Raw genomic sequence first — 25,856 nt, forward strand, 5'->3', positions numbered from 1 at the left:
TTCAATCGGATGGTGCTAAGGAGAACTTTTTAGGGGGCGGGAAAAAAAAGGGGGAATATATCCTGGGTTCGAGACGCAGCTTTGCAACGCGAGGAATCACTGCAGGAGTTGCGACAGCTCCGTCAGTGGGAGCATTTTGGAAGGAAGGTTATGGAATCGGGGCGTCATCATCGGCTCCACGCATGTCAAGACAGAAACAAGGAGATGCGGGAATCTTCTATTTTAAAAACAGTTTTTATTCTGCATATTTAGAAATGTGTAATTTTTCTTTTTAATAACGGCAAAGAAAAGAAAAATCAGCCACACCTGAATAGCTAAAGAACCGATTAACAGAATGCAGTGGTATATTATCTAAACAAGAAAGAGAGAGAGAGTGTGGATGTGCCATAATAAATTGTCTATTAGTAAAAAAATACATTTCAGGGCACATGGTACAAGTATCCGTTATCACAAATTACAGTAGGGATACTTTTTTTCTTTTTTCTCTTTTTTCTTTTCCCCAAGAAGATAATCAAACTAGAGAATTCCAAGTTAGTCTTTAAATGCAGCACTTTAAAAAGGTAACAACTTTGTGCATTTTCAGGTTTTTTGTTTGTTTTGTTATATATATAATATTTATATATTTTAAAAAAGTCCTTGTTCTCATGTACGGTAGAAATGCTGCTTTATTGCTGCCGGATTTCAAAGTTCAAGGCTCAAAAGGTCTGAGAATACAAAGATATTAAGAAACTTCCGTTTTGTATTATATATATATATATATCTATATATATATATAATACATATCCTCGTATATATATATATATATATAAAAAGGTAAAGCTTATAAAAGTTAATTTACAAACCAAGAACAAAAGTGGTACGCACAAGTTTTTTTTTATATACAAGCAATCTAGAATATCTATAAATTTTCCCCCCAAAATGCACAGCAGGAAACGAAATGAAAATTAATAATAAAAAAGAAAAGAAAGAAAAATAAAAAAAAGAAAGGAAAATATTACCATCGTTATGTTCTCCAGAATTCCCCTCGGCTTTAACAATGCAAAACCCAGGATGTCAATAACTCTCTTCTGGTGACCCTCAAACCACCCATCTCTCCACACACACACACACCCCCAGCCCACCCCGAGTGGTAATTTCTCTTAGGTCAGTACGGAAGCCCTACCAATGTAGGAGTAGTGGTAGTAGTAGTACTACGGTGAGCTACGATGAGGATGGAAACTACGTTAAAAGCAGGAGGATAAGGCAACACCGCTAAGTATGTCTGTCACAGATGTGGTGAATTGAGAGAGGCACATGAACCAGAGACAACACCCCCTTGCCCCCCCCGTGCGTTTTCTCTTTCTCGGAGCCGTGGGAAAGAGGTGGGTTTTTTTTCACACAAACAGGTGAACTTGACAGGTAAAGTAATCCTGGGCAAAGGAAGGACAAATTCCCCACTATTGTGCTAGCAAAAATCATCTCTTTTTTTTGTCCTCCAAAGGGCAAAAACACAGAGGAAGGGGTGGGGTGGGGGGGAAACCCCTCACTCTCAGATTGCTGGGTTCCCCCAAAAAAACGAGAACGAAGGAATGGATGTCATCTTTGCATATTTCTAAGGATGCTCCGAGGTGTCCGGTGTTTTAAATTAAGAAAATAAAGAAACAAAAAGGAGGTGAAAACTTTTAACAAGAGACCAAATAAAAGAAACACAACAACAAAAGGGGGGGGGGATGGGGGGAGGTCACCCCCCACTAATTCAACAGTCAATTATGAACCTCTGTGGGGAGGAGGAGGAGGAGAAGGGGGAAGAAACACTAAATTGCATTGCTTCGGTGGTAGTTTTAAGGTTTTAAGCTACGATGCGTTAAAAGTGTCCCGTTTTAAGGAAGGTGAGGGGCTTGGCCGCCAGGACGTGGCGTGGCCCCCGCTGACCGGTTTAGTTGCTGCAAAGGCATGTACCCTGATCACGGTTCAAGAAACGTTCTGACTAAGCTGCGGTTAGTCAAACCAGAGATTGCTTAATACTAGGAGAACGGTTAATACTTGAGGAAAAACAGTGGTTCAGTTTCTATGCAGGTGGTTGGTTTTGTTATTTCGTTTTTGGTCTGATTTTTTCCTTTTTTTAAAAAAAAATCTTGTTTTGTTTTTTTTCTCCGCACTCAAGATCCACTCACTAAGGTTAAAAAGGGTTAGAAGTGATCTATTAGAACTGACACACAATTGGCTCCAACAAGATAATTGGGATCTCCGGGAAGAGACTTGTTCTGCCAAGTTTTGGGGTCACCTGTGGGAGGAAAACAACGAGGTAGTTTAGTATCCGTCATCAACAGGGGGGGAAAGGAACATCTTGGGACAACAGTACCGTTAAAAAGATAACAAGAATGTAAAAAACCAGATCCCGCTTTAGGGGAGGGGACAAGCGAAGACGTAACAAGGTTTTCAGGTTGCTGTTCTGATCTCAGGCGGCCCGGGAACACTTCGAGCATCGATAGAGGAGAGGTTTGGCAGCACAGGTTGAAATGGGGAGGGCTCTGGGAGCGTGGTTGCTTTCTTGCAGATTATCACCCAGCGCTGATGATGTTACCCAGTTGGGTGATGAAAGGTCTGCGAGAAAGCAGCCACGTTCAAAGAGCGCTAAGCACCCCATACTTCCAAGGAATTCCTGCCTATGGGATAGCAATAGCACTTCGATTTATATACCGCTCCATAGTGCTCTTACACTCCCCTCTTGGCGGTTGAGAGAATCAGCCTTTTGCCCCCCCAACCATCTGGGTCCTCGTTTTACCCACCTCGGAAGGATGGAAGGCTGAGTTGACCTTGAGCCCGGTGAGATTTGAACCGCCGAACTGCAGATAACAGTCAGCTGAAGTTGCCTGCAGTGCTGCACTCTTAACCACTGGGCTGCCTACTTCTCCAGTGTGGGGTTACTCCTGAACCTTCCCCTTCCTAGAGTAGTGTTTTTTTTTCAGCCTTGGCCCCTTAGTAGATGTGTGGACTTCAACTCTCCAGAATCCCCCCCGTCAGTGTTTAAAGTCTTCCAGTTGGCCAAGGTGGAACCGTCAGATCTGGTTATGAGATCCAGCAACCGCAGGACAGGCTGGGATGCTCCCAATGGAATCTCACTTCAACGCGGCGTCAAATTATTAAGGTGGCCACAGAGAGTGTTCCTCCCCTGGGTACAAATGAATGAATGGCCAATTTTTGAGGCTTTGGATGGTCCCCTGGAGCTCTGGAGAACCAAGCGGTGGTTAGATCAGGTCAACCTAAAGGCAGAGGTCCCCAAACTTGGCCACTTTTAAGACTTGTGGACTTCAACTTCCAGAATTCTCCAGCCAGCATAGCTGGCTGGAGAATTCTGGGAGTTGAAGTCCACAAGTCTTAAAAGTGGCCAAATTTGAAGACCTCTGACCATTCTCAACAGGCAAAGTGGACGAGGAAGCTTTCAAAGGAATAATGGACGCTAAGGGTCCATACCTGCCTCGTAGGAGAAGACTTTTTCCTCCTAGAGGGGGCCATGTAGACCTCTCAAATGCATTTGTGGGGTGTCAGGCAACTCTCCTGCAGGACTGACACTCCAACTCTGTACCGGTTTCCCACAACCTGTGCTAATTTTTTCTTTGCTCGTTTTGCTCCGAATAAATCCACCCGGACAACGGGATGGAAACCCAAACCTCTTGAAGTTCCATTCCAAAGGGCAAAACAGAATGAAGAATTGGGGGGGGGGGGTCACTCAAACCAACGTTTTCCCCGTGACTTTGATCATCTGTCTCTATTTAACCGTTATTAGTTGTGGCTGCTACGAATTGTCGCTGAGGATCACAATCTTGTCACCTCCTTTCCACACCACCGTTTCCTCTAGCTATAATATAGTCCCATCACAGAGCCCTACGCTCTTCATGGATGCCATGTTGGTTTTAGGTCTAATGTAGCTATTGAAATACAAGCCAAGTTATGATGGCACCTTGGTTTCTAAGCCATGTCGAACCTCACTTTTTAGGCCAGCTCGGAATCTTTCCGCAAACGCACGGAAATCAGATTGTTTAGAAACAAAAGCTAAAATTTACTTCTAGGGTATGATGCCCAAGGCAACCTTAACAGGTTAAGTTACTACCTGCCTTATGTGGGATTAATAGCATTTAGCAATAGCACTAAAGACTTATATAATGCTTCCCGGTGTTTTACAGCCCTCGCTGAACGGTTTACAGAGTCAGCCTCTTGCAAACCCCAAGAATCTGGGTCCTCATTTTACCCACCTCGGAAGGGTGGAAGGCTGAGTCAACCTTGAAACCCATTGGGATCGAACTGATGGCAAGTGGGCAGAGTTAGCCTGCAATACTGCATTCTAACCCCTGCGCTCCCAGAGTGATTAAGATGCAACCGGAGTTAGCCTGATTTCTTTCTACTTGTTTCTTCCAATTTGGAGCAGTCGCAATTATCTACTGTTTAATTTAAGCTCCGTATCGATTTCCGCTACTTTGCCCCCTTATCTTTGACGGACGTGCAATTCCCTGAAACTCTTGGGAATTTCACAGACACTCAGAACACCAGAATGATGTGGGCAAACAAGAACGTTCTTCCAAACCCACACAGTTCTTGTTCCGTAGGCGCACACAGTTCCGTATGCACGTTAAACACAACCAGCGATCCACACTACGACCCAGGTGCTGGTGTTAATTGCGACACATAGGAAGGGAGACCCTTGCGTTACGACCTCCTTGGAATTGCAAAAGCGAGCCCACGTTTAGGAGAGCCCCCCCCCCAAAATGCTCCTAATTCTTTAAAAGAGCAAATTGTGGGTTAATTCAGAGCTCCCCAAATATTTTGTTTTTCAAGTGTTTTTTTTTTTTAAAAAAAAACAGAACACTACATTTTAAAGTCAAAAGTCTACTTTAACACCGAGTAGACCGTTCAGCACCTGAGCTAAATCACTCAACGGCTGGTTGAGAAACCAACGTGGAAGGTCATCTTTGGAAGCAGAGATCCACCAGAGTGTTAGCACTACAAGTCTCCAACTCCCAGGGGCAACGGAGGAGAGGGAAGCTGTTGGAGACTTGGCAGGCAAAATCGGTATTCAGAGGTCCCCCTTTTTTTTTTAACGTGGAAGGAAACGGCAGTGTGAACACGGGAGATTCATGGTTAGTTCAGAGAAAAACCCCTCCGAGCGTGACCTGTCAAAAGCGTGAACGTCATAAGCGCGCCGACAACACCACGGCGCTAAAACCGAGATTTCAAAAGCGCGCCGACAACAGCGCGCCAACAACAGCGCGCCGACAGAAGCGCGATTTCATTTAAGGTAAGATTTACAGTTAGGTTTAGGGTTAGGTTTAGGGTTAGGTTGAGGGTTAGGTTGAGGGTTAGGTTGAGGGTTACATTACAGTGCGCTTCTGTCGGCGCGCTTTGGGGCTAATTAGTCGCTCATTCGTCACGCGGTTTTGTAACCGCGCTTTAGACACCACGGTTTAGTCAGGCGCGCTTTTGTTGTGCGCGCATTTGTGGTGGAACCCCCTCCGAGAAGCGCTTGGCTGCTACCATTCAAGGATTCAGGGTGCTACGGGTGGGGTTTAAAGTGAGTTGTGAAGTTTCCCCCCTCTTGTGCTTCATGAGATGAGATGGAAACCAAACAATTGGAAAACAATATAATCGGAAGGATAAATGTGGCCAGCACATTTGAACATTTTTTTTTTTTGGTAAAACATGATGTGTTGCGAGAGGTTAGTATGCGTCATAAAATGTTCATTTCGAGAAAGACAAAGAGCATGGAAAACATGTTAGGAGGAGCTCAGGAAAGAAAAGGAGACAGCGAGAAAGAGATCCCGGCACCAATTAAGAAGAGAAAGTTTCTTATTTTTTGATTTTAGTTTTTGTTCTGTCGGTTGGTTGGTTGGTTTAGAAAAAAAAAAGAAAACGTATTTATTTAAAACATTTGTATGGCTTTTTACACATCAGAAAGACAAAAGAGTTTTGGCCAGTGGTGAAAATTGTCCGGTGGAGCAACGCAACAGCACACTGAATGAAGGTTAAGCTTGCAAAGATGCCAGAGTAACAAACAGGAAAAAAGGCAAAATGCTTTAACACCAACACCCTCACACACACCACAGCAGCACCCAGCAAAGACCCCCCCCCCAAAGGCAGAAGCGCAGGAGAGGGAGGGGGAGAGAGAGAAGGGGGAGGGGGGTACATGGCGGGCCCACCGTAAGACCCTCTTTTCCTTCGTTACAAAATTAAGAGAGATCGAAAAAGCTGGGTCTGAAGGCGTCCTGGGAGTTAACTGCTCCCTTTTTCTAAGACTTCCCAATTTTGGAGGGAGGGGGTGGGTGGGAGAGGGGTGTTGACACCCCCCCCCCCCAAGCAGCATGCAAACGAAGCACTGAATTCCAGTCAAAATGAGCCCAGTTACGGCTTCGCTACATAACTGGACCTCCTAAGTGAATATTACTCAGTGCTGCTCTGGATTTCCCCTCCACCCACCCACTGGCATTGGGGATGAGGATATACACCAGCGGAACAATTCGGAATACATTTTTTAAATACTGCACACATAAATACATTGCTTCTATAGATACCATATGCAGATATGTATACATTGAAGGATGCCAAATATCTTTTAACGGTTGCGTGGCTGGAAAATACCCCCCCCCCTTTTTAAAAATGATTGTTTCATCCGTCACAGCCTTCCTGGCTGTTTTTTTCCCCCCACTTCAAGGTTCTTAGTTTGAAGCCCCCATCGGAAAATTGCTCAAAATTTGCACCAGGGACTTCTGTGCTCCAAGCACAACCAGATGCCCCCCCCTCTTCAGGGGGTGGGAGTGAGAGGAGGGGGGCTTTCGTTCTTACTACTTTAGGGGAGCCCAGGAGAATCCCACCTGCGGTCAAGATTTCTCCCCGCTTAAAATGCCTTCCAAAGCGTTCGGCCCTCCGTTAACTCCTCCGAATTCAGAAGGGAGTGTAAATTCTTGAGATAGTCCTCAACTTACAACGGTTAGAAATAGCAGTTAGCAATAGCTTCCAGCCCTCTCTAAGCAGTTTACAGAGTCAGCATATCGCCCCCACAGTCTGGGTCCTCATTTCACCCACCTCGGAAGGATGGAAGGCTGAGTCAACCTTGAGCCGGTGAGATTAGAACCGCTGAACTGCAGATAACAGTCAGCTGAAGTGGCCTGCAGTACTGCACTCTACCCACTGCGCCACCTCGGCTAAGTTCACTTAGCAACCGCTCAAAGTTATGCTGGGCGCTGAAAAATCTGACTGGTGGCCGTTTTTTACACTTTTACGACCGTTGCAGCATTCCCAGGGTTGCGTGACAGGTCAAAATGGGCAACTGGCTTGTTGTTGTGATGGCTGCAGTGTCCGAGGGTCACCCGTGTTCCCCTTTTGCGACCTTCTGACAAGCAAAGTCGATGGGCCACATTCACTTAACAACCGTGTGCCTAACTTAATAGCTGCAGTGATTCACTTAACAACCGGGTTACTAACTTAACATAACTGCAGTGATTCACTTAACCACCCTGTGACTAACTTAATAGATGTGGTGATTCACTTAACAACCACGTTACTAACTTAACATAACTGCAGTGATTCACTTAACAACCATGTTACTAACTTAATAGATGTGGTGATTCACTTAACAACCATGTTATTAACTTAACATAACTGCAGTGATTCACTTAACTGTTTGCTTCAAAATTGTGGCAAGAAAGGTCGTAGGGAAACTCACTCAATAACCATCTCAATAATAGAAATGTTGGGTTCCCTTGTGGTCGTAAGTTGAGGACTACCTGTTTATATTGGGGGTGGGGGATTGAAAGCAGGGACTTCTCGTTTTTTGGGCAAAAGGGGCCTCTTCTTAAACAGCCAAATCCACCTGTCCCATCACAAACCCTTGGCCGATGTTCACCGCTTTGGGGTTCAGCGGATCGTGCGTGTCATTGGACGAGCAATGGAGGACACAACTCGGAGACACAACTTAGGACACACAACTGACCAAAAAAAAAAAACAGAAAGAAAAAGGAGAGGATTCCTCGTCTTATTAGCATCAGTTGCCCATCTGGAAGGGATTGGGAAGCTGCGCCAGTCTCGCCAGAAAGCGGGAGAGAGAAAGAGAGAGAGAGAGAAAGAGAGAAAGAGAGAGGGAGAGAGAGAGAGAGAGAGAGAAGGAGGGAGGGAGGAAACGGCGCAAGGCAAGACAGCGGATAGATAATTGCATCGTTAAACCGGACCGTGGAAACGTCCTGGATTATCTACCGTGTCGTTTTTGACGGACTCGTCACGATTTGGTGCAAATGGTTGGTTTTGGAGGGGGGGGGGGTATTTTTTGGCATCGTGAAGGAGGGTGAGGAAGACATTGGCGATGACACATGAAATGGAGAGCGGAGACGAAGAGACAAGAGAGATATAGTCCCATCTCAAGATTCCACAGTGGGCGAGGAGGGGGTGGGGGGGGGGCCAAGGCCCACCTGGGACAGGTGAGCTTAAATTATTCGATAGCACCCATAAGCCCCCAAAGGACAGAGGGAGGACAGCATACCCGACGAGGAGTCGGAGGATTTTAGAGCAAAAGACCAACCATCAGGAGTCATAGACGCACAATGTGGCAAACGCAGCTCGACGGGCTTCAGGAATTTGAGTCCGTGTGGCCCGCACATCACCAGGGGGCTCAGGAGCGTCTCGCCTGCGGAGGAGGACGGAAAAAGGAGAGGCGTTAGGAGGGACTTCGCACACCTGGGCCACAGGCGCACCTGCTCTCACCTGGATATACGCTAAGTGGCTGGCAAATGTTTCATAGCCCAACTAGGTAACATTATCAGTGCTAGAAGGGAGAGGAGGAGGGGGAGGAGGACTGTGGAATTCCTGGTTTTTCCTGAGCTTGGTTATTTTCTTGCAACCTTTGTGACCCAATTAAGTAACATCATCAGTAGTAGTAGGGAGTGGAGAGGAGGAGGATTGTGGGCCCCTTGGTGCTCCTCTGAGCTTAGCTGTGTTCTTGCAGACGTTTCATGGTCCAACTAGGTAACATTATCAGTGCTAGAAGGGACAGGAGAAGGACTGTGGAATTCCCTGTGTTTCCTGAGCTTGGTTGTTTTCTTGCAAACATTTCATGACCCAACTAGGAAACATCATCAGTACTAGAAGGGAGTGGAGAGGAGGAGGAGGAGGAGGAGGAGGAGGAGGAGGAGGAGGAGGGGGGGGAGGAGGAGGAGGAGGACTGTGGAATTCCTGGTGTTCCCTGAGCTTTGTTATCTTTTTGCAAACATCTCATGACCCAACTAGGAAACATCATCAGTACTAGTAGGGAGTGGAGAGGAGGAGGATGATTGTAAGGTCCTTTGTACTCTCTGAGCTTGGTTGTTTTCTTGTAAGACGTTTCATGACCCAAGTAGGTAACATCATCAGTGCTAGAAAGGAGCTGCAGGGCTACTTTCTGCTTATAATTCTTCCGTTCCAACTGAACGGTGGGGAATGGAAGGATTTATATTCTTTGCGGCCATCCGGTCATCAGACAGACCCTCGGCGTGCCAAGGAATGTAAATCCTTCCGTCAGAACCCAAGAAGCTTCTTGGATGAGAAGCGAAACATCTTCACGGAAAGGAAACACAAGGAAGTCCGGCTGCCTTTTTGGAAAAAGCACCTTGGGGGCAGGTAAGGAACGAGAGCTGAGGGGGAACGTTGTGCTCTTACCTTTCTCTTTGTCTAGAGGTGGAAGGATACTGTTATCCCGGCAGACCTTAAAATATATCTCCTGTTCTATTCCTTCCGGGATGGCTCCTTGCGGGATGATTATGCTGACGCCAGTCTCTATGGAGCTGAGGACACCCCCGTTGCTGTTAAAAACGCCCCTCGCGGTGGCGATGACCGTGTGGCCTTCCTCTTCCTCGTCATCTTCCAAAGCAGAAGGACTGGAGAGAGAGAGACACGGAATTAGAGTCGAACTTGGTGCTTGGCTTACAGGTGTTTTATTACCCAACTAAGTAACTAAGAACTGCTGAGAAGGCCCTCCTCCTTGTGGTTGCCAGCCGACACTGGCTGGCCGATGGAATACGGAGGAGGCCTAGTCTATGGGATCTTATTGGTCGCAGGGATGTAATTGGCAGAAGGCGGTCTCTCAAGTCTCTCAGTAGACTTATATACCGCTTCATAGGCCTTTCAGGCCTCTCTAAGCGGTTTACAGAGTCAGCATATTGCCCCCAACAATCTGGGTCCTCATTTTACCCACCTCGGAAGGATGGAAGGCTGAGTCAACCCTGAGCCGGTGAGATTTGAACCGCTGACCTGCTGATCTAGCAGTAGCCTGCAGTGCTGCATTTAACCACTGCGCCACCTTGGCTCCTAAGGCTCTAAACTAAGCCGCGTATCCAGGAGGACGCCCAGATTGCGGGCCCTCTCTGAGGGGGCTAAAATTTCTCCCCCTAGCATCAAAGATGGAACAAGATGCACAAATCGGGATGACGGGAACCACAGCCACACCGTCTTGGAGGGATTGAGCTTGAGCCTGTTCCTCCACATCCAGATCCGCACAGCCTCCGGGCGTCGGGACATCACGTTGAGGGCGTCGTTTGGGTGGTTTGGGATAGAGATGAAAAGTTGGGTATCATCAGCATATTGATGATACCGTACCCCAAAACCACGGATGATCTCACCCAGTGATTTCATATATATGTTGAACAGGAGGGGTGAGAGAACCGACCCCTGGGGCACCCCACAAGTGACGCGCCTCGGGGTCGATCTCTGCCCTCCAGTCAACACAAACTGTGACCGATCTGACAGGTAGGAGGAGAACCACCGTAAAACGGTGCCCCCCACTCCCAACCCCCTCAGTCGTCGCAGTACGATACCATGGTCGATGGTATCGAAAGCCGCCGAGAGGTCTAATAGGACCAGGACAGAGGAGCAGCCCCTGTCCCAGGCCCGCCGTTCATACATAGGTAGCCCTCTACTTGCGATCATGATTGAGACCTGAATTTCAGTTGCTAATTGGGGCCATCGCTAAGCGAGTCATGCCCAATTTGACAACATATCTTGTACAATTATCAAGAATGTCTTTTGATGACCCCGTAAACCTTGCATTGGGGTGGAGTTGGAGCAACGGAGTGGAGCAGAGAGTTTTGTTCAGCAGATATTTCTATCCTTGGGCTGTCAAGACTCTTAAACACAATCACAATCACCCCACGCACACACGGAAACGTATGATTAGTTTTCCTTTTTCTTTCTTCTTTCCCCCTTGCATTTTACTCTTTATGCTATTTATGTTGTCTGCATTTAGGATTGAACTCACAACCTCCTGATTATAAGGCAAGAGCTCCCTCTCTAGGCCACCACACCACTCAGTTATCCCTACAGTTATTAAGCGAATCACATGGTCATTAAGTGAATCCAGCTCCCCCCACCGACCTGTGGAAAGCCCCAAACGGCCATGACACGACCGGCGTCAAATGCACCACCCTACGTCCTTCAGGGGACCCAGCTTACCTGACGGGGATGGCCTTCGGCACGGCACTGATGTTATTTGGTTGGTACTTGAGTTTGTCTCCTTGGCCAGAGAAGCTCTCCAGGTTGCTCTCGAACTCGGGCTGAGCGGAGCCGTGTGCTTTCAGAAGGGGCTGGGGAGAAGGTTGAGGCTTGGCTGAAGGTATCTCAGAGAGCTTTGGGAGCGTCTCCTCTGGCAAGAGGTTGTGGTTGAACTTGGGGCTCTCAAACTTGCGCTCGAAGGGCCGGGCCGCGCTGGTGTAAGGTTTGGAAGAGGCGGTGAAGCGGTTGTAGGCAGGGGTGGTGGTTTTGGGGAGCTGTTCGATCCCGTTGATGGGTCCTTTGTCGGGGAAGCTCTTCTGGGGGTAATAAGTTGCCTGCACCGTGTCTTCTCGGCTGGAAGATCTGAAAGCCGCTGGTTTGTTCTGAGGTGGAGGCAGCTCCGGTTTGGACAGGGGGGAATTCTGGAAGTCTGGCATAGATGGGGTGGCGATAAAATATGTTTTAAAAAAACAAGAGGGGGGAAAAAAAGCAGTATTTTAAAATCTGCAGGTCCAAGTTGCATGCCAGGTTCCGGGGACACTCCGGAATTGGGACAAACTCCCTCCCCCCCTGTAGCCACATGGAATGGGGTAAACCATGTACTTTTGTGCACTGCATTGTTATATGCAACTTTGGCAAAGGGGAAGAATTCAGCCCAATCGGTCTGTTGGTAGTCAATGTAACACCTTAAGTAGCGCTCCACCATCGCGTTTGCGCTCTCCATGGCACCATTGGTTGCAGGGTGGAAGGCTGTACTAAGTCCCTGGGAAAGACCCCACCATCGCCACAAATCTGCGCCAGAATCAGGCAGTGATCGGTCTCATTTCTTCCCCACCCCACCTCCTTAAAAAAAAAGGGTACCAGGATAATAAAAATGAATCCTCTAAAGAAAAGATACTATAACCATAAAAACAGGAAAAAGAAAAATGAGGAGGAGAAAGGGGGAGAAGAAGAAAAACGACCAAAAGTGGAATTCGTGAGAGGCCAAGAGAAAATGGATAGAAGAGGAAGAAAGGGGAAAAGAGTTGTATTAGTAGATTAAAGAGGATAGTAGTATGATTGGTGGTGTTATGCAACTAATTAAGAAATAAAGAAATTATAGTATATTGTTAATTGTAGCAAAAATTGAAAGAAATGCTCTCTATGTTAAAACTTAATTAGAGGATATATGTTGTTAATAGTAAAATAGACTGAGAGAGAAATATGAAATGATAATTTGGTGTAATCTTTGAAGAGGAAATTGAATATATTGTTTATGTGTTAAGAAAAAAAATCAGTTTAAAAAATGGAAAATAATGGGAGAAAATAATTTGGCTGAAAGCGAAAACCAAGCTATGATGTAAAATGGATTATGATGTAAATGAGAGGATGTAAAAAGGATAAGATCCGGTCAACCCTTTGTTTCTATAATATGTGTAAATTTCTATTAAAAAATAAAAAAAGAACTTTGGATTAAAAAAAGCAGCAGCAAAAATTAAGTTCATCCGATTCTACACAATCATGCCACAGTTTTGGCTCTTCTAGAAAGGGTTTAATAATAGGTCTCATGCTGTGTTATTTGTTATTTTGTTCTAGAACTTTTTAAACTGGATATTCTAGGAGTGTTTTTATTCGTTCTGGTCTTTGGACTGCAATAAACTTGATTTGATTTTGACTTTCTGCTAAAGTCAGATCTCACAGGTAGTTCTGGATGTACCACCGTTCAAATAGTGACCGAAGTGAAAACGGCACTGGAAAAAGTGATTGCTGCGAGTGTTTTTCAGACTTACGACCGTGGAACCGTCCCCATGGTCACGAGATCAAAACTGAAACGCTTGGCCACCGCATGTACTTATGGACGGTTTGTGGCCTTCTGACAAGCCATGTTAATGGGAAAACCAGATTCACTTAACAACCGTGTTACTAACTTCACTGCAGCGATTCACTTAGCGACGGTGACAAGAAAGGTCGTAAAATAGGGCAAAATAAATTGTGCCGCTTAGCAAATTTAACCACATTTTGAGCTCGATGGTGGCCCTGAGTCAAGGCTACCTGGGCCTCTGTTTTCCTTGTTGAATCCCACGAGGGATTCCCATGCCCAATTTGCTACCCACAATCCATTGCTTCTGGCCTTTTGGCGAAGATCAAGTGTGTAGTTGCCCACAATTCTCAAAACGGAAGACACAAATATTTCAGTGGATGCAGGACAAATCTGGGGCTCACCGTCAGCCAGGACCGACTTGGGTTGAAGAGACACGATGGGGTTATTGATGGACTGAGGCTGGGTATACTGGACGGAGGGCACCGGGGAGTTACTTGAGGAGGGGGCTCATAGCGCTTGTCTCCAAGTCCCCTCTCTAAGGGCTCCACATCTATTGACTTCCCCCTGTTAGGGCACAAGAAAGAGGCATCATCAACCCTACAACTTCCTGCCATTCGGTTTCCCCAATTCAATTCCCGGAGATTCCCTAACGCCTCCTCCCACCAAGAATATTTCATTTCTGGGACAATCCTACAGACTTCAACTCCCAGAATTCTCCAGGCCTGGCCAGGGAATTCTGGGACAGTCCATACCTCTTGGCTGAACCATTCTGGAATTGAGGTCCACATACCGTATTCTTTGGAGTATAAGACGCATCGGAGTATAAGACGCACCATGATTTTGAAGAGGCTCCTTTTTGCCCTCCCCAGCCCCCAGTAGCACTTTGCAAGCCTCCCAAACCCTTTGCACATCCATTTTTGCACAGGGGGTGGGATTTTGGTAGGCCAAAGAAAGCTGTATTCAGTGTATAAGACGCACCCAGATATTCACCCTCTGTTTTTTGGGGGGAAAGGTGCATCTTATACTCCGAAAAATACAGTATCTTCAGCTTGCGAAACACTTGTTTTAGACCGAGGCTTTCCGAACTTGGCAAGACCTGAGGAACTTCAACTCCCAGAATCCCCCAGCCAGCCCTGGGAGGACCCTTAAAGAAATCCTTGTCAACCTCAGCAATTTTATGAACTTCAACTCCTAGAATTCTCCAGGGCCGGCGAAGGAATTCTGGGAGTTGAAGTCCAGAAGTCTTAAAAGTTGCTGGGTTTGGAAAGTCCTGTTTGAAGACTCCCGTTGGCCTTAAAGGACCCCAAGTTCCACCCCTAGCCCCCCACCCCCCACCCCAAGATCTTAGGAATAATGGAAAAAAAACAATAATGGAGAAAGATAAGGAAAGAGGGCTGGGTGGAGAAACCTACAGGACGAGGTAGCTTTGTTACAGGTACGAGAGACACGGAGCCTAGAACGATAGGGACCTCGGAGGTCTTCTAGTCCCACCCCCTGGTTCCACCACAAAACCGCGGTAGACAAAAGCGCGCTCGACAAAAGCGCGTACGTGACGTCATCACAGCGTGACGAAAACATCGCGCTGTGAGCGGTAAATGTAAAATTAAAGCGAAAACCTTACCCTAACCCCCCCAAACCTAACCCTAAACCTAACCCTAAACCTAACCCTAAACCTAACCCTTAAACTAACGCTAAATCTAACGCTAACCCTTAACCTAACGCTAAACGTAACCCTAACGCCTAAACCTAACCCCAACCCTTAACCTAACCCTAACCCTAACCCTAACCCTTACCTTTATGTGAATCGGCTTGCTTTAATTTTATTTTTATTTCAATTTTTAATTTTTTTCGTCGTGCTGTGATGACGTCACGTACGCGCTTTTGTCGAGCGCGCTTTTGTCGACCGCGGTTTTGACGGGTCACGTACCCCCCTGCTCAAGAAGAAGGAGGCGTGCGAAAAGAGGCACAAGGCCTTACTTGGAGGAGTAATTGGTGTAGTTCAGCTGATTGTGAGCGGCTTTTCCTTGCTCCGCGTGATGGCTGCTGGGGACTTGGGCGGCGGGCTTGCCGTCGTAGTTCCGGCGGTCGAAATAGGAGAGCTGCTTGCGGTAATACTCCTCATCTTCTTCCGGGTCGTAGTGGTTGGCTCGGACGATGTCCTCGGGAGGCTTGGCTTGAGGTCTCTGCGGTTCAGGGGCTCTAGCGGGACCGGGGAAAATTCAAATGTCATTTATTCCCAACCTGTTGTTGGTTGGATAAATAACTCAGAAGTGGCTGACTCCTTCCTCCTAATTTCCCCCCCCACAACGACGGCGTTTAAAGGGGTTCCACCACAAAACTGCGGTAGACAAAAGTGCGCTCGACAAAAGCGCATACGTGACATCATCACAGCACGACGAAAACATCGCGCTGCGAGCGGTAAATTTAAAATTAAAGCGAAAACCTTACCCTAACCCCCCCAAACCTAACCCTAAACCTAACCCTAAACCTTAACCTAACCTTAAACCTAACGCTAAACCTAACGGTAACCCTTAACCTAAGGCTAAACCTAACCCTAATGCTTAACGTAACCCTAAACCTAACCCTAACCCTTAATCTAACCCTAACCCTAACCTTTATGTGAATCGGCTTGCTTTAATTTTATTTTAATTTTAATTTAATTTATTTTTTAATTTTTTTCATCGCGCTGCTGATGACGTCAGGTACGCGCTTTCGTCGAGCACGGTTTTGTCGACCGCGGTTTTGACGGGTCACAGTTTAAAGGATGACACATGGGCAGCTATTGAAATGGAAAATAAATGGTGGGAGAGGGAATTAGAGGTGGGATATGTAAATACAGAACCGGATTTGCTGCAACGCCATCCCAAAAAGTACACCGGATTAAAGAGGGAAATGTGTAAATATAACAACGGAAAGAGGGAATGGAGTAGAGGGAAAGGAAGGGAGAGGAGAGGGAAAGAAGAAAGGGAAAAAGAGAGGAAGAAATGGAGGGGAAGTAAGAGTAGGAGAGAGGGTAGGAAAGGGAGGAAGAAGGGAGGAGTGTGGGAGAGGAAGGGGAAGAAGAGAAGGGAAAGGGAGAAAGAAGAAAGCAGAGGAGGAGAAGAAGGGAGGAAAGGAGAAGAAGAAGGAGGAGAGTTGTTATGTGTGTACGGGATGGTAGCAAAGCAATCTTTTTTTTTATCAATTTCATATATACATTCACAATTATATGATCTCATAACTGTTATTAATAATATGTATTTATAACAATTTTTCCCTACTGTTGACAATATACTTGAAGATTGCTTTCTTACCATCCCATAGATCCATCTTATCTTACAACGGTCCTACTTCTTCTTCCCTCCCTCCCTCTTTCCTTCCCTCATTTCTTCTCTCCTACTCCCCTTCCTTCCCTCCCTCCTTCTCTCCTTCCCTCCCTCCTTCCTTCCCTCCTTTCTTTTCTCCTTCTCTCCTTCCTTTCCCCCTTCCTTTCCTCCTTCCTTCCCCCTTCCTTCTCTCCTACATTCCCTCCTTCCTTCCCTCCTTTCTTCTCTCTTTCCTTCCCTCCTTCCTTCAAAGCAATAGCAAAGCAATCTTGATTATATTTTTAACTTTAGGAGGAGGAAAAAACTCTTATAAATATTAAAAGACAACACACATTATTAATGAGAGTTATGAGATTGTGTATTTGTCAATGTACGTATGAGAAATAAAAATAAAAAACTTAATAGCGGGATTTGGGTGGGAGAGAGAACCATTCGCGCCTTTCACACACGAGGGAAAAATAGCCCCAAATTGTGCTATAGAAACTCCTGAGATTTGTGCAAAAAGTAGGAAGCATGGCACTTTTGGGTGAAAAGGTAGTCCTTGTTTAATGACCTTTCGCAGCTTACGGCCGTGATGAAAAAGCAACTCTAGGCTTCGGGTTCTCCACAGGTCCGCAGAGTGAAGGAAAGCCAAAGCCAGATCCTAAGTCACAGTTTCGTTGAAGGACTGCTTCACTCAATGACCAAAAGGCCAGTAAGCGAGGACTACATCTAAGCTTGGGATCGTTTAAAAAGGAAGAAGCCACAGAGGACTCTCTTGGCGAAAGGAAGCAGACACCAGAGTGGCGGCCAGGGTTTCCACGGGACACTTGTGTGCCGAGGGTGTGCAACCCCCCCCCCCACACCTGTGTTTACCTGTAAGCTGATTTGTCGCTCGGGTTTTGAGAGGCTGATTTGGGGCCGGTCAGCGGGGCCACGTTTGGCTTAGGCGCAAGTTCTGGAGGATGCTGAAAAGCGAAGAGGCAGAAAGTCAGAAACGAATAGCCACAGCCCCAGGGAGGTGCTCATTTTTACGACTTCCGTCTGGACAAACCAGCATCCTGTGTGTAAGGAGGAGCCGCTCCAGCGAGGGCGTGGTGCTTTAAAAGAGGGGGCCCCCATTTCAGCCACATCCACTCCTCCTCTTGAGGAGCCGAGGTGGCGCAGTGGTTAGGGTGCAGTACTGCAGGCCACTTCAGCTGACTGTTATCTGCAGTTCAGCGGTTCTAATCTCACCGGCTCAAGGTTGACTCAGCCTTCCATCCTTCCGAGGTGGGTGAAATGAGGAGCCAGACTGTGGGGGGCGATATGCTGACTCTGTAAACCGCTTAGAGAGGGCTGAAAGCCCTATGAAGCGGTATGTAAGTCTAACTGCTATTGCTATTGATTTAACCCACCTGCCCTGGCAAATTGGCACGACCCAAATTATTACGGTGTGGACCATGTTAGGTTGATATTGCATAAAATAGGTGTCCTTGGGAAGGAAGGGAGGAAGGAGGGAAGAGAGAAAGGGAGGGAGGGGAGAAAAAGAGGGAGGAAGAGAGGGGGAAGGAGAAAGGAAGGAGCGAGGGAGGAAGGCAGGAAGGGAGGGAAGAGAGAAAGGGAGGGAGGGGAGAAAAAGAGGGAGGAAGAGAGGGGGAAGGAGAAAGGAAGGAGGGAGGGAGGCAGGAAGGGAGGGAAGAGAGAAAGGGAGGGAGGGAGGAAGGAAGGGAAGAGGGAGGGAAGAAAAAAAGGAAGGCAGGTAGGGAGGGAGAGGAAGAAAGGAGCGAGTGAGGAATGAAGGCAGGGAGGGAGGGTGGAGGAGGGGAGGAGAGAAAGTTAGGGAAGGAGGAAGGAGAGAAGGGAAGGAAGGGAAGAGGGAGGGAAGAAAAAAGGAAAGCAGGTAGGGAGGGAGGAGAGGAAGGAAGGGAGGGGAGGAGAGGAAGGAAGGGAGGGGAGGAGAGAAAGGGAGGGAAGGAGGAAGGAGAGAAGAGAAGGAAGGAAAGAGGGAAGGGAGAAAAAGAAGGGAGAGAGGAAGGGAGGGAGGAGAGGAAGGAAGGAGCGAGTGAGGAAGGAAGGAAGGAAAAAGGAGGGAGGGAGGGAGATGGGAATGAGAGGGATGGAGAGAGAGGAGCTTTAACTACCTCCCACGTGTTATTTCTCAAATCCCCAACGCCCTTCTAAATCCCACCAGACATTCGGAGAGGAAGAGGCTGCCCAGACCCCTCCCGAGACTCTACCTTCACCGCCGAGACATCGTTCGAGTCCTTGATCTTTTCCAACGAGGAGGAGCGCTTGTTCTCAAACATCTTCACCCGGGTGAGCACTGACTGGGGCTTCATGGCCGGGTCGTCCTCCTCCTCGGTGGGTGGTGTGGGCAGTGCTTTACTGTTGCAAGGCATGGCTTCGAGCTTGCCCTGGGGAGGGAGGGCCGGGTGTGCACCCCCGCTGCCGAGGGACGCATCGTAGGGGGCTGCTTTGGCGCTGAAGCCCGGCGGGGGCGCTTGCTCGTAGCCTCGCGGTTGCGACTCGTAGTAATGCTTCGGCTCGGGCGAGCGGGGCACTGTGGCGGAGTACGGCTGGGGCTCCGACTTGTACCTCCCGTGGACTTCGTAGCCAGGGGGAGGCGGCTCCTCGTACCTCAGCTGGGAGAGGTTGAAGGCTTTGGGGCCGGGCTCATAGTGGGGCCGGCTGTCGTAGGCCACGGGAGGCGCGTCTTCGAAGTGAGGCTGGCCCGCGTAGTAGCCGCTGCGCGCCGCGCTCTCTTCGGCGTTGGCCCGAGGGTCGAAATCCCGGGGCGGCTGGCTCTCGTACGGCGTCCGAGGCTGGTAGGGCTGCTTCTCCTCGTAGTACATCCAGTGGTCTTCGTAAGGGGGCACCCGCTCCTCGTAGGGCAGGCGAGGGTCGTAGCCGTGGGGGAACGGGTCCACGTAGTTGGAGGAGTCGTAGCGGTACGCCAGGGGCTCGTAATCCCGGTTGGCCGGCTTCTCCGGGTAGGGACCCTGCAGTTCGTAGGTCAGATTCGGGTCCTTCTCTTGTCTCTGTCCTGGCTGCTTCAAGGCAAAGTTCTGACGAGGGAGGTCCTCGTTGACGAAGGGCTCTTTCCGGTACATCTGGGGGGAAAAGAGAGTTTTGCTGCAGTCAGATATTGCTGAACATCTGGAGCAGGGGTCTCCGACCTTGGTAAGTTTAAGGCTGGCGGACTTCAACTCCCAGAGTTCCTCAGCCAGTTTCCAAAAGCTGACAGGCAGTCCTCGTTCAGTGACTGCCTCGCCCAGCAACCAATCCTCACCTTTATGACCCTCCCAAGCTTTTAGTCAAGGATGGCAAAAGCACGGTGGCGGTTTTACATACCACAGCCACCCCTCCGCGACAGAGTTGCCAGATCCAATGGTGGCCGCTAAGCGAGGAGGGCCGGATAAACCGGTCGTCAAAATCAGCCTAACGAACCACCACCTCCCCCTCCTAAAAATTTAGCCCTTGATAAGGGAAGCTCTGAATCAAACAGTCCTGAGATGGTCAATCCCCTCCCCCTCCAACACACACAGCTGATCAAAATACGGGGCGACCCAAACCCATTTTTTTTAATTGAACACACCCCCCAAAAAAAGTCCCGCGTTATTATCAACTATTATCTGCGATTTCCTGAAAAAGTGCGTTAACAAAGGAAGAGGAGGGAGCTTCAGCCACGGCACATCAATGCAAGCAAAGGAACGAAAAATAAAAATATGATTCAAACTGTGAAGCGCTGAAATGCGAAACGCATTTTGGGATTTTAGTTGCCGCGGATTTGAGGATCGGTCTTTGAACGCATGCAAATCAATCTCCATCCCACCCACCCGAATTAGGTTTATTATTTCTCCCCCACCACCACCACCCCTGAAGTTCTTTCGGATGGCAGGAAGGAAAGAGGGCCAAGCAGCGGTGAAGAGTTGCTGTAGTACGCAAGCAAGCAAAGCGGGCACGATCAAGCGATCGTTTTGACGGGCAGCCCCCGGACCCCGTAGGAGGCCGCGGCGGCAGCCCCGGGTACCTTGGTTGAATCTAGGTGCGGCGGTAAGGAAGGCATCTCCGGGTCTCTGAGCACTATGTGGGGTGCCTCGGGGCCGGCCATCCTTAGAGGCCCCGCTTGTGGCTGGTACGAGTTGTAGGGGGGTGCCCCGGCTTCCTCCAGCCTGACATTGGGGAGGCTTACGCAAGGGTTAGCGGCGGGCATCGAAGAGGCCGGGCCCCCCGTTTCAGGCGACGGGGAAAGGTAGGGGGGCGAAGAAGCCTCTGCTTTCTGCGGAGTGTTTAAAATAACAGGTTTCGGTCAAGCTGAGACTCTCCCAGTGCATCAAAAACATTATTATTCTTTTATTAAATTGTCTCGCCCATAAGGCGATTTCTGGGCGGCTTATGGCTATTAGTTATAATCACCCCACAATCCTGACAGAGGTATGTTCTACGTGGGTTGTGTGCTGGGTGTGTGTGTTTTCTTTGGATTGTGAAACTGGACGGGTTAATATTCCTCTCTCCAAAGGACAATTAAGTCAGCCAGGAATAAAAACAAGAGCATTTCTGGTGGATTTCGTGTGGGGAAAAGGGAAGGGAAACGGGGGCCAGACACAGGGTAACCCGTCAGATTCTCGCTAAGCAATTCTCTTCCATTTCCCTGCTAAATTCACCATGATCTACGGGAAGTCCTCGAGTTACGGCTGTAAGGGACGTGTGCATCGTGGTTCTTAAAACTGCAACGGGCGTATAAGGGGTCGGCCAATTAACTGATCCAATTTTACAATCTTTTCTGCCGTGGTTGTTGGGATTTTTGGCCTGCCACACTTTCTATTATTCTACTATGCCTTTTCTATGATTGGAAAATGGGAGCGGGGGATTGTAAGGAGTTAGATGCTAGGTAGCCATAACAACATTCTTTCTAGAAAGCCAAGGTCATCCTTTGTCTCTGCACCTCTGCACCTGACCGGAACTGGGAGGAATCTGTCTTCGTGGCAGTGGACGATTGGACTATGGGATGGACTTGTGGGTGTGGGGCAAGATCTTGGAACTTTCAACTGGGTGGAGAAAACCAGGAAGCTTTCAGATTCGGGTTTTCCCAGATGTGCCAACATGTCTCTCTTAATAAATTGGAACTTTGAGGAATCCTTTGCCTCGGACTCTGATTTAATTTTGGATGCTATTTGGAACCCTGACGTTAACCCGAATCTCCCCCCCCCTCCATTTTCCCACAAGGGCGAACGGTTTGCTAGGGGTGCCAAAAACCATCATAAAACAGGAGTCTCCAGGGCAAAAGGGCTGTGTTAATACCAATGGGTGACTCCTCCCACGCCTCACTTCGGAAACTGGCCCAAATACAGTTGTGTTGCTGGGGTGTTGTCATGTGGGGGAGGTGGAGAGGAACCCATTAAAACTTTGGATCTGGGTCGGTCGTAACTACGAAAACACCACCAAGGTCAGGAGGAGAACATGGGAGATGACTTAGTAAAGACTGAAACTGAAAAATCGACCCAAAAAATTGGAAGTGCTGGTGCACCACGGATGCTTTTGAGAGACTAAAGAGGGACTGAAGTGTTTAAGAACAACCCAAGGGTGCCCATTCGTGGTCCTGGGCTGGTGGGACCTGGAGAAGTTTGCTGGCCTTGTGTTCTGCTAACATTTCTTACCGGTTGAGCAGTATTGTTTTTAAAACCCGGAGAATCAATCCTGTGGTTTGGCTGTGCCTGGCCTTGGGACCCGTACGGAGGAAAGGTTTGGTTCTCTGGATGGACCCCCGGCGCTTCTTCTCTCACGGGTTCAGAGGAGCGCGTAATGGCGGATTCCGGGGGCGTCCCAACCTCGTCGTTGAGTGTCTCGTCCAGCTCTTGGTCTGTGTAGGCTCCACCTTCCGTATCCGTGTCCTCGTAGTCGGAGGTGTGCCGGCTGTCGGTGCTGTACATGGAGTACTCGCTACCTGGAGCCGACAGGTAGGAGAGCCGGTCATCATGTAGATCAAGGTCATCACTTGTAGTACCATCTGCCTGTTTTAGACACATCAGAGTTGGACGGTTGAATGGAGAACTGGTGGAATCTCATTGGTCTCAACGGCAGAGGAGACCGAACTCTACCTCTCCTTGGGAAGTTGCGCAAGAGTCAACTTCGAAAGGGCCTTGAGTTTCCTCCAGACCATCTCTTGAAATAAGGCAGAGAAAGCTCAGAGGGGACCAAGGAAGCCACAACTCAACCCTGAGTTCAAATAGTCTCTTCTAAGATAGAGAAATCTCTTTATCTAAACCTGGAGAACCACCGCTATCATCAACATGGTTGAGTTTAAGCTTGGCTAGGCTCATGCTTCCTACCACCTTTTCCTAAATTGGGTCCAGCAGAAGAAAATCAGAGACATTGTCAACTTCTTCTTCCATCCAACTCCCCCATGAGGGGCAGGGGGTCTACCATCCAGACAGCCCACCAGAGCAGATGCTCGTATTTCCCCAAAACCTTGTCTATCAAGCATGCAAGTCTCAAGAGGGATCAACCAAAGCTTTGCGAGCATAAAGGTCAACCGAGTCTCTATGTCCCTCATCTCAAATCCCAGGATTTGGGGTATCGACTTCCTAGTTAGTTCTTCTTCAATTGGCCCACTCTGATTTCAGACATGGCTGCCTTCAAATCTTTCCCAACCAACTTAAACCAGGCAAACGGGGAAGATCTCCATACCTTTCCTTCCGACACCCAAACGAGCTGATTTTGTTGCTGTTGAATCGCTTCCTTGAGGGCTCCATACCATCCGTCATTCAAGGAATTCAAGTTGATGGTAGCTAAAGAAAGACAGGGAAGGGAAGAGCCAAGAATGAGGGGGCGAGGCGCGGGAAATTAAGCCACAGCCACAGCTCGTACCCAGCGCTCAAAGGTCTTCATCGATTCCAGAAGCCTTGGAAGCTACAGAAGAGTCTGATCTGGAGAGTTTTAGACCTTGGACTTAGAAATCCCAAAAGAACTCCCTTCCAAAGTTGGGCTGGGGGGAAAATTTCCGGGTTTTGTCACCTATCTCGCAAGCCTCAGTAGAATCCTAGGGCGTTTCGCTTAAGAGCAAAGAGGGATTCTGAGACTTTGCAGAACGTGGCTGCTTTCATGGAGAACCTTCAGTCTTTCTTTTTCCCCAGACCTGCTTGTTTGACATTATTTCATTATTTCAAGGACACTTTTTTTAAAAATAGGCTGATGGGCATCGAGAAAAAGACATGGAAGTTGGAAGGAAGGAAGGAAGGGAGGGAGGGAAGGAGGGAGGGAGGAGAAATGAGGGAAGGCAAACAAGGAGGGAGGAGAGTGAGAAGGAAGGAAGGAGAAATGAAGAAGGAAAACAAGGAAGGAGGAGAGTGAGAAGGAAGAAAAGAGGGAAGGAAGGAGAAATGAAGAAGGAAAACAAGGAAGGAGGAGAGTGAGAAGGAAGGAAGAAGGGAGGGAAGGAAGGAAGGAAGGAGAAATGAAGAAGGAAAACAAGGGAGGAGAGTGAGAAGGAAGGAAAGAGGGAGGGAAGAAGAAATGAAGAAGGAAAACAAGGAAGGAGGAGAGTGAGAAGGAAGGAAGGAGGGAAGGGAAGGAGAAATGAAGAAGGAAAACAAGGACGGAGGAGGGTGATAAGGAAGGAAGAAGAGAGGGAGAAAAGGAAGGAAGGAGAAATGAAGAGGGAAAACAAGGAAGGAGGAGAGTGAGAAGGAAGGAAAGAGGGAGGGAAGGGAAGGAGAAATGAAGAAGGAAAACAAGGAGGGAGGAGAGTAGGAAGGAAGGAATTTTATTTATTCGACCCAACCCTTCTTCCTGGCATGCTCACCCGTAAAGAGGTGATGGTTGTTTTTGCGCAACTTGTGAGCCCTCTCATACAATTTCCGGGCACTCTTCCGGGATTCTGGACAGAGCCTCGTCCTCATGGTCTTTACCCCCTGCTTGGAGTCCGGGTTCAAGAACACCACAATGGGATACCACTGGGCGTAATTTAGGCGGTCCACGGCATTTGGGGTGACGTCTAAGAGGGCGTGTTTGTCCTGAGAAACGAGAACATGGGTGAGAAAGGGGCGGGGCACATCTGCCCATCAGTTGACAAAACGCAGCATCCGGATGAGGGTGGTACAAGGCACGGACCTCTGGACTTCAACTCCCACAACCAGTTTGGCTTTTGCTGAGAAATCTGGGAGTTGAAGTACAGCGGCACCTTGATACTCAACGGCTTTGAAACTCGTACTCAACACAATTTTGATGCAAAAAAATTGTCCCGCTCCTCGTTGTTTGTTTGGTACTCAACACACAAATTAGAACTAGTCGGTGTCCCTTGTACTTTTTTTATTTATTATCACATAGGGTGGATCTGCCCGGAAACACAAAAATATTGGACAAAAATTTGGAAATGGGTGCAAGAAATTACAGGAGAACAGAAAAAAATACAAACCCGAAATCTTTCTACTGGGAATAATCAAAAGGAAATATACAAAGAAAATTAAGTACATATTAACACATATCTGCTAACTACAGCTAGAATAGCATTTGCCCAATGCTGGAAACAAAATAATACCCCCTTCGGACGAATTAGTGATAAAAGAAAAACTTTGGATTGTGCAGAGATGGACAAATTAACACTGAAATTAAAAGATAAAGAAGAGTCGGAATATTATGGAATTTGGAACCATTGGTACAAATGGCTGCAAAACAGGAATAAAACTAATTAAGCCAAAAAAAACCCAATATATATATAAATATAAATATAGAACTGTGTATAAAGTGTGTGTAAATATAGAAGCGAAATATTATATACATGTAAAGGTATGATGACACAACAATGTTGATGTAAGGACTGTAAGGTGTTGTAGAAGGGAAAAAATAATAATTAAAAAATCTGCTATAGAGAACTTGTTGGTGTCAACTACCTTGTGACTCACTACATTACTCTTTATGGGAAAAATTTGTCTGGTACTCAATCATTTTGGGTACTCATCACACCTCCTGGAACCAATGAATGATGGGTACCGAGGTAGCCCTGCCCCCAGAACTAGAAGGCACCAAAATTGCAAAAAGCCTGCTATTAAGAAAACAAATAAATAAAATTCAAGTTGATGAATGAATGCTGTGTAATCCTGCATTTTGAGGCCTTTTCAGATTGAGGAAGGAGAGTCGGAAGTACCATTATGCTCATGGATAGGATAACGGGGAACAGGAGCACCCCAATTACTTACTCTGTCGATTATCTGTTTGATTGTGTGAAGGCGAATGATACCCGAGCTTCGCTGGTCGGTTCCAGCATCCCTGGGCTCACTTTCTATTGGAGGAGGGGGAAAAAGACAGCGCAC

General features: G+C 47.7%; 1 protein-coding gene across 1 annotated transcript in view; it reads right to left on the bottom strand.

Moving 5' to 3' along the window:
- Nucleotides 1-215: 215 nt before the first annotated feature.
- The window catches only part of TJP1 (tight junction protein 1), a 145,580-nt gene continuing 119,939 nt past the window's right edge, over nt 216-25,856 (bottom strand). The window contains 14 exon segments of the mRNA XM_087703978.1: nt 216-2,263; nt 8,504-8,647; nt 9,655-9,872; nt 11,443-11,911; nt 13,684-13,770; nt 13,773-13,846; nt 15,260-15,481; nt 17,443-17,534; nt 18,786-19,658; nt 20,579-20,827; nt 22,206-22,559; nt 23,236-23,336; nt 24,350-24,560; nt 25,743-25,825. Of these exon segments, the coding sequence (XP_087560104.1) occupies nt 2,169-2,263; nt 8,504-8,647; nt 9,655-9,872; nt 11,443-11,911; nt 13,684-13,770; nt 13,773-13,846; nt 15,260-15,481; nt 17,443-17,534; nt 18,786-19,658; nt 20,579-20,827; nt 22,206-22,559; nt 23,236-23,336; nt 24,350-24,560; nt 25,743-25,825 (3,272 nt within the window). The 3' untranslated portion in view covers nt 216-2,168.

Source organism: Thamnophis sirtalis, unplaced genomic scaffold (assembly GCF_051295495.1).
Source record: "Thamnophis sirtalis isolate CommonGarterSnake01/CBP01778 unplaced genomic scaffold, rThaSir2_p1.2 scaffold_2, whole genome shotgun sequence".
NCBI classification, from domain to species: domain Eukaryota; kingdom Metazoa; phylum Chordata; class Lepidosauria; order Squamata; family Natricidae; genus Thamnophis; species Thamnophis sirtalis.